This window comes from Etheostoma spectabile, chromosome 18 (assembly GCF_008692095.1).
Source record: "Etheostoma spectabile isolate EspeVRDwgs_2016 chromosome 18, UIUC_Espe_1.0, whole genome shotgun sequence".
Taxonomy (NCBI): Eukaryota; Metazoa; Chordata; class Actinopteri; order Perciformes; family Percidae; genus Etheostoma; species Etheostoma spectabile.
The window spans coordinates 25,979,916-25,988,488 of NC_045750.1; the positions used below are offsets into that span (position 1 = coordinate 25,979,916).

Here is an 8,573-nt window from a genome sequence, read left to right on the forward strand (position 1 = left end):
TCGCCTCTTTATGCATCGCCATGGCTACAGCCATCTTTACCGCCTTCTTTAACTGTCTATGGCTGGATTAAAAAGAAAGCCATAACTATATCTGATACATGCTCCAATCTATTTAACTAAGAACAGCTGTTGTCAATATCATTAGGAGGTTTATAGATCTGTCACATTTTCATTTACATATCTATTTTTTAACATTTTTATTTTGCTCTCTTCGTGGTTTTGTTTATATTGTACTCGTCACTTTTTTACTTGGTCTCATATTATGTTACATATATATATATATATATATATATATATATATATATATATATATATATATATATATATTATATTAAATTATTATCATTTCCAATGGAAAGCCAACTGTAACCCAACCGGTTTTTAACCACCCCCTGGGTCTGTCCAGTAGTAAAAAGCAGTGGGATGAAGGAAACAAAAATAAGAAATAAAAATAAAGCAAAAATTGGGAGGATAGAACAAATTAGCATATGAAGTTAGGGCACATAGTTGAATAAAAAAATAAAAAAAAATAAAAAACTTTATATGGAAAACTATCCTACAAGTTTGGTATATGTAATCTTTAAAAAATGTTTAGCATTGTAGAAAGAAAATATAAAGCCTTGGATTAAAGAGATAATTTATGTAATGTTTTTGTTTTCTTTGTTATGTACACCAGTATGCTAGGTGGCTGTAACGTACTTTAAAGGCCAGTTGGCAACCGCCAATAAACAAAACGAAGAAGAAGACGTTCACCAATCAAAACACAGCTCAGGTTTTTAAACGTGCAAAGCGGTCTATTTTGCGTCAATGTAGCGAAGAGGTTCACACCCTATACATCCTAGAGTCACTCACTAGCAAGTCGTTTTGAGTTTATTATCATTTATCGAAGATGTATTAGTTTGCCTGGTGTTTGTATGATTGGTGTGTGACTATTAAAAAGGAAGATGACAGAAGAGTCGGCAGTTAAAGTGTGTGTTCGAGTCCGCCCGCTTATTGAAAGGTAAGTTTTGAGTCGACTTCTAACTTTAGCGTTAACGGTTGTTAAGTTACTTAGCTAGAAGCTAATGCTAAGTAACCGGTTATCAGCGTAAGTGCTAATGCTAAGTTATTTTTTTATTGCTAATGCTAACTGTTAACGTGTCTTTATATTAACAAATACTTGTGTAACGTTATCTAGCTAGCGTTTACGATAAAAAAAACTAACGGTAGCTACTTAATTTGTTTAACTAGCTAGCTAGCTAACGTTAACCTAGTTAGCTAAGTTGTATATTGGTGCTGTCAGCGTAGCTAGTTGCTGAATGTTTTTTTTTTTCGGTTTACAATAACGTTATCATGGAAAAAGCATAATGTGTATCTATATGCAAAATTTATTTACACTAACTACTAGCTAGTTACATGAACTAGTTAACTCCAATATAATAAAACGAACTAATGTTACTGGAAATATGTTCCTTCATCCTTTTTATCCAGACCTAACTATATGCTGCTAAAGTGCTGAATCTTCAGGGATTGTAACCCTAAATTGATAACTCGTACTTAATGGATCTGGTGTGCTAATAATTTTAAACTGGGCGTTTTTCTCACACAATTAACAAAGAAGCCTTTGTCTTGTATGGAAGAATATGTTCACCGAGACCTAAGTGCCACTCTCTTTTCACAACTCATTAAACAATCAAGACCTTTATCGGTTATTATGTAACTCCTTTCACTACCTAATAATAAGGGATAATATTGAGGACATAAGGGACATTGGTTTTACTTCTAAAAAGTACATCTTGTTTTAGCTGGGCTTCCAAAACCCATGAAATCATCAGGGTTAATCAGGGATGTTTTAGCAATTCAACCACAAATTAAATCCGAGGGAGCAACAAGAATCTTTGTCTCTGGACCATGTTGGCGGGGCAAGTCTGTTTCCACATGTATCTTGATTGTGTGTCCTTGTTACAGGGAGGAAAAAGCTGCATCAGAGAATGCAGAGCCGGTCCAGCTGTTTTGGAAAACTGATAAGAAATCAATTTATCAGATTGATAATGGGAATTCAACTAAGAGCTTTGGTTTTGGTATGTTTTGCAGCATCAAGAAATGTGTTTACTGAGTGTGACTCCTTTTTTGTTATATTTAGCATAGAAACCGAAATCCACCGTATAATCACGTTCCTCTGTTGTTCACAGACAGAGTGTTCACTTCAGATGAAACAACCAATCAGCTGTACCAGGAAATTGCAAAGCCTCTAGTCGTTTCATCTGTTGAGGGATACAATGGTAATGTGTTGCTCCATACACTCAGTGTAGCTGCATGGTGTTTATTTTGTGTATTTACGTATTGTATGTTTTGATCCAAAGGAACCATATTTGCTTACGGACAGACTTCTTCTGGAAAGACATTTACCATGATGGGGAGTTCCCGTAGTCCCGGAGTGATACCTCTGGCCGTGGAGGAAGTCTTCCAAAGCATTAAAAAGGTACTAATTGTTTCACATATTTGTTGTTTGTTGTGCAATCACAATTTATTCTAACCAATGACTGTTCTTATGCCCAAAAGTTTCCAAATAAGGAGTTCCTTCTTAGGGTTTCTTACATGGAGATCTACAACGAAACGGTTAGCGATCTTCTCGTCGACAGCAGTAAGAGAAAACCCCTGGAAGTCAGAGAGACAATCAGTGTAAGTGGGCTATTTAGAAGTTTAGGGTTCAATGCTGTTTGTATCAAATTTGAATCACTTATCAAATTTTGTCTAGGTTTTTGACACATGAAAGTAACTAATGTTAGAACTAATTAAATATCAACCATCCCTAGACTAGGCCAACTGTAAACACACAAGCTGTGCACTGAATGCCAGAAACCCTGATTTTGCATGATCATTGTGATTGTGTCTTAACAAACATGCAGAAAAACATCTTTGTGTCTGACTTGACTGAGGAAATGGTAACTTCTTCTGCGCAAGCCCTGGCCTGGATTCGGAAAGGAGAAAGTAAGATCTGAGATCACTGAACATGAGAACAATCCCTACTGGATGTACACTGCAGACTGTAACAACCCACATGTTTACTTCAATATCTGCCTCTGTAGAGAACCGTCACTATGAAAAGACAAGCATGAACCAGCGGAGTAGCCGCTCACACGCTATTTTCCGAATGGTAAGCAACGCTACAATGTGAAGTTACATGTAGTATTTTGGGGAAATCTGGATTTTTCATGATTTTAGTTTTTCTTAGATCCTGGAAAGCCGAGAAAGGAGCGACCCAGCATCAGGGGAAAATGCTGAAGGAGCCATCCTTGTGTCTAATTTGGTAAGCTTGCTCCGTTTCGTTATTGGCTTGTTTTCCATCTTTCTGTTACACATGCTGTATCATTTTGTTATTATTTATTTATTTGAGATTTTACTTCATCTTCTAGAATCTAGTGGATCTAGCTGGTTCTGAGAGAGCAAGTCAAACAGGAGCTGAAGGTAAGGTTGAGTTAAATCCATAGATCCTTTTTAGGTTAGGGATTGAGGCCCATGAAATGCAGACTAGGACTGATACTATGTTAGGGTTAACTGATTGCCCACTGTAGGGTGTTGGTTTAACAATAATCCACCTGTCTCTATATTCTAGGCGCACGTTTCAAAGAAGGTTGCAATATTAACCGCAGCCTGTTCGTACTCGGCCAAGTGATCAAGAAACTGACTGATGAAAGCCAAAAGTGAGTAAACAATGGACATGGGATGTACTTGCTATTTTTTCATACATTTCAATTTCCTCGCGGGAATCATCCCAAAAGGATCAACAAAGAGAAGTCTAAGTCTATCTCTTTTTCTCTTTATACATCCAAAGACTGTAATGCTTGTACTCGGTACTACTATGATAATGTCATTGAAGCCAGACCGACATATCAACGGCCAGATATTAGGCATTTTCCAAACTATCGGTATCAGTATTTATAATAGCCGATCAATGAATATTTAAAATATTTAAAAAAAACAGATGAAATACCGTTCAACTGTTATGAGTGTTTGCGTTGCATAGTTTGTCCACCAGAGGGAGGTCCACAAAGTCCATGTTTGTATTTTTGTACATTCAATTTATCAGAACTTTGATATATTTTTATGCTCCTCTGTTCTGTTGTGACAATAAAACAAGCATTTACTTTCTAAAATCTGTTTTAGTTACACCTTTTCAGGATTTAAATGGATCTGCTGATATATTGACATATTGAATTTTTAAATAACCAAATATTTTAATCTCTATCTGCCTTAAAATCTTCTCTCGGTTGGGCGCTATTTGTGATATCGATACTGAAATCTTCCCTCGTTCTGAGCAAAATCCTATTGTTTCAGATATATTTTCACTGGCCTGAAGGCACAAAGGAAAAATTGGGATAAAACACTGATTACAATAAGGCATATGCGGTGGTTTTTATATTAAAGGTGCAGACTTTTGCTAAAACATTCTCTCATTTCAGGGGGTTCACCAACTACAGAGACAGTAAGCTAACCCGCATTCTGCAGAACTCCTTGGGTGGGAACGCTAAAACAGTCATCATCTGCACCATCACTCCTGCTACTCTAGACGAGACCCTCAGCACTCTCCAGGTTGGGGCAGATTTTTTGTTCTGCACATCTAATACCTCTTTAGTATCATGCCATTTTGATATTCAATTGTTATATTATAATGATAAATGGTGTCCAATTTGTATTTGTTAGCTCCTATCCCTTGTTCATTTATGCAAGATAAAACACTACAGCTTTGCAACTGGATGTTGTCAGACTAGATAGTGCAGCTATGAGAATTTAAAACATGAACTGCTAAAGGGAGAAATCCAAGCCGCTGTTTTACTGAATGTTTCTTTTCTATTAGTTTGCCAGCACTGCAAAAAAAATGAAAAACGACCCTTATGTGACGGAGGTGTCTGATGACGGCGCTCTGCTCAAACGGTATCGCAACGAAATTGTAGACCTCAAGCGACGACTTCACGAGGCAAGTGTCATCACTTTTTTACAGGCATGTTCAGTCCCGTCTTACTAGTGCTTTGTTTCCACTGACCTGTGGTCGTCCTCCACACAGGTTTCTTCTGGCACGCAGACTACAGCGACGGAGAAGAAGGTTCTCTCCCAGATGCTCCAAGAAAAGGATCAGCTCCAGAGAGAACAAGAGGACCGGATCAGAAACCTGACCAAACTGCTGGTCACAAGCTCAAACCTGGTCCCTGTTCAAAAGGTATAAATCACCCCAAAAAATACGTAGAAAAAACGCTGTAGTTGGAGTACACCTTTCTCTTCAATGTCATGACTCTTGTCCTGTGTTTAAGATGCCAAAACGCAGGGTAACGTGGGGAGGAAAGATGATCAGACTTGGCCGTCCATCTGCATGTGATGGTGGTTCATCTGATCTGAGTTTTGTTGAATCTTTCAATCGCAAGAGGAAGGCAGACCGCTCCTGTCTGACTGAGATTGGTGAAGGTAAGGAGCCCATAAAATGTATATGCACCTAGAAAATCATAATTAACCTTATAGTTCCCATTTCATGAGTCAACTGCACTCTAATTAGAATTATGCATACATGGTATGTTTTAACAGATGATGATGACTTTCAATGGGAGATTCCTGATGAGCCTTCCTATGACATGGAGATCAGTGAGAATTCTGTGTCTGTTCGAAGGTCTGATGAAAGTTGTTATGACAGGTATAGTAGTTTCCACTTGAAAGATGGTAAACTTAACTTCCTTCTGTTTCATAAAGAAAAGGGTGGGTGATTAGGTGACTTGTCTCCCATAGGAAAATATTGTCTTGATTTATCATCCCAATTTTTCTAAGTCACTGTGTTTAGACTCGAGCAAGACAAGTTGAGTCCCTGCTCTGGTCATGCAAGTTGCCATGATAGAAACGCTTAAACAGCTCAATATGTTTAATTTAAAAATGTACAACAGTCAGATGACGCATGTGTAGTAGAAACGGACCTGGGTGCAAATCTGTCCCTTAATCTGACACATTTCAAAGGTAGACTGCTTCCTCTAAAGGGTGCATTCATTTCTCTACTTTATATTTATACTGTACTAACGCAAGCTTAGCCTTATGCTACTGTATGTGGGATGACACCTTTTTCTTTGAATGTTTGAGGGTAGTTCACAGTTATTCAACACTTTCTCACACAAGTCATCTGTACATTTTATCTTTTTTTCCAGTCCCAAAGACTTTGTGTCTCCAGACCGTATGCGTGAGCTTTCAGGGAAAGTGTCTGCCCTGGAGCTGCAGCTAGAAATGGAGAATCAACAGAAAGAGGATGCTTTGACAAAGGTAGAATCATTACAAAACAGATTGGCAGAGCTGGAGCTGCATCTGCAAACAGAGGCCCTGCAGAAACAGGAGGCCCTGGAGAAAATGCAGACAACAGAGCAGAATGTGGCTGAACTGGAGCTGCAGATGCAGCTGCAAACGGAGGCCCTGCAGAAACAGGATGCCCTGGAGAAAATACAGACATCTGATCAGAGGGTTGCCGAACTGGAGTTGCAGCTGCAGCTACAAACGGAGGTCCTGGAGAATTCCCAGACATCAGATCAGAGGCTGGTCCAACTGGAGCTGCAGCTGCAGACAGAGGCCCAGCAGAAACTGGAGGCCATGGAAAAGGTGGAAATGTTGGACTTACGAGTGGCAGACCTGGAGAAGCAGCTAGAAGAACAGAGCCACACTCTGAATAATACTGACCTGAAACAGGTATGCTGTATTTAAATGTACATCCTCTCTGGCCTCCAGGCAAAAGGAGAACTCCTTAATTACACATGAGTAGCACCTTATGCATAATGTTCCCTGTTTTAGGCTTGGTTGTGTTGTTGGCTGGGTTTAATACTAATCATCATACCTTGTTTTCCAGATGAGAAAAGACTTTGCAGAAACAGTCCAGCTGTGTGAAGCTCTGTCTACAGAGAAGGTAAGGCTTGGAGAAACACCGCTGCTGTGACAATAACTCAGCTTGCAACTCTTCATGTTTTGCATCCAAAAGCAGAGAAAATCCTTTTAACTTAGCTTATCTTATATGTCATGTTATTTTCAATGTTTTTAAAAAGTATTAACCATTTCATATACTGTTTTTCTACATTTGAAAACGCAGAATAGAAGGAAACCATCCAAAAACAACATAAGCATTTATTCAAGCTGTTGGTGATGAAAACAGCATTAGGGCAATGCACTTCAAGTGCAGATGTCACTGCTCCTTAAATTGATCAAATTGTATGTTTATAGGACATGATTGTTGCTGAGCGAGACTATCTGAAACAGGAGATCAGCATGTTCATAGAGCAGACTCAAAGTCTGGAGAAAGAGAATGCTGCTCTGACACAGGAGATGACGACAAAGAGAGACTTGGACGAATTCAAATCTCTGGAGGAGGAATTCAGGAAAGAGCATGAGGTAATTGATTTAAATTTATTTAGGCCTCACGCATACTGCTTGGTTTAAAGGACAATAAAGTAAGATGTACCCGGTTTGACTTTTATTTACACTGCACATTTTGTTTGTGCCAACTTACAGAATGAGTTGCAAAATGAAGTATCTCAGTTGAAGAAGACCGTCGAATCCTCTCAACTGCAATGCCTGGAGCTTCAGGTAAGGCGACATGCTGAAAAGGAGTCCCGTCCCCCCCCGTCCCCCCCCAGGTTTATAAATCTGAAAGTGGATCTTAAGTGTTGGCATTTGTTTTGTGGAAGTCAAACTACACACAACATACTCTTGTCTAGTCGTCACATGGAGGGGCGGCAGTACTGTAGCTTAGAGTAAAACATTTTTTTAATTTCCCAATAATAAAGTATTCAATAATAATACTATTACTTTATACTCACTGAACATTTACTACTCCAGTTACAGACTACATGACTAATAACACGTGTACATTTGGGTTGAAATAGTTCTGCACTCCAGTTGTAGTTTTGTAAAATATTTTTTCTTTCTTTTTTCAGAACAAACTAGAAACTTTGTGTGAGGAGCTGAAGAAGAAAACCGAATTTGCAGAAGAACTTCAGAGTATGGTATGTGATGTTAGGCCTGCAGCTATCGATTATTTTAGTAATCGAGTATTCTACCGATTATTCCATGGAGTAATCGGATAAGAAATACTTTATTGAAGAACACTAATATGTAATAGTTTGGTTTAATTTTCGGAAAAAGCAACATTTTTATTGGCTACATGGATTACAATATCTCTCATAACAAAACATTACGTGCATTTAAGTGTTACATTGTTTTTAAAGAGAACTAATTTTGAAATGCCATAACCTCAAACTAAGACATACTAACATTACTTTAAGTTGTGCAACTTAACTTTCAGAACTACAAGTTTCAACCTGGGACTGATCTGTATATAGGCCTATATGTAAATGTTGGTTATACTCAACCTATTTTCAGGTATATATGACCAATTATCATTGGTCAGATAAATTTATATATTTGATTACAATGTTACACAGCTCTGTTACACTTATGCTTGTAGATCGTTGACCAGCCGTTTAGATGTGATGTTTTCTTTTGAGATGCTGAAGCATTGACGACGTGCTATTATTGTGGTCATTTTACAGCCCTAGTGGTGGTTTTTTTTTTTGGGGGGG

At 38.2% G+C, this 8,573-nt stretch overlaps 1 protein-coding gene across 1 annotated transcript in view; it reads left to right on the forward strand.

Moving 5' to 3' along the window:
• Positions 1-748: 748 nt before the first annotated feature.
• cenpe (centromere protein E) overlaps positions 749-8,573 on the forward strand; it is a 27,878-nt gene continuing 20,053 nt past the window's right edge. Inside the window, exons 1-20 of the mRNA XM_032543679.1 lie at positions 749-1,000; positions 1,948-2,060; positions 2,172-2,261; positions 2,343-2,461; positions 2,542-2,661; positions 2,889-2,970; positions 3,069-3,136; positions 3,215-3,289; positions 3,396-3,447; positions 3,596-3,683; positions 4,443-4,572; positions 4,838-4,957; positions 5,045-5,197; positions 5,289-5,439; positions 5,557-5,662; positions 6,162-6,690; positions 6,848-6,904; positions 7,216-7,383; positions 7,504-7,578; positions 7,929-7,997. Of these exons, the coding sequence (XP_032399570.1) occupies positions 945-1,000; positions 1,948-2,060; positions 2,172-2,261; positions 2,343-2,461; positions 2,542-2,661; positions 2,889-2,970; positions 3,069-3,136; positions 3,215-3,289; positions 3,396-3,447; positions 3,596-3,683; positions 4,443-4,572; positions 4,838-4,957; positions 5,045-5,197; positions 5,289-5,439; positions 5,557-5,662; positions 6,162-6,690; positions 6,848-6,904; positions 7,216-7,383; positions 7,504-7,578; positions 7,929-7,997 (2,421 nt within the window). The 5' untranslated portion in view covers positions 749-944. The remainder of the gene's footprint in view (positions 1,001-1,947; positions 2,061-2,171; positions 2,262-2,342; positions 2,462-2,541; positions 2,662-2,888; positions 2,971-3,068; positions 3,137-3,214; positions 3,290-3,395; positions 3,448-3,595; positions 3,684-4,442; positions 4,573-4,837; positions 4,958-5,044; positions 5,198-5,288; positions 5,440-5,556; positions 5,663-6,161; positions 6,691-6,847; positions 6,905-7,215; positions 7,384-7,503; positions 7,579-7,928; positions 7,998-8,573) is intronic.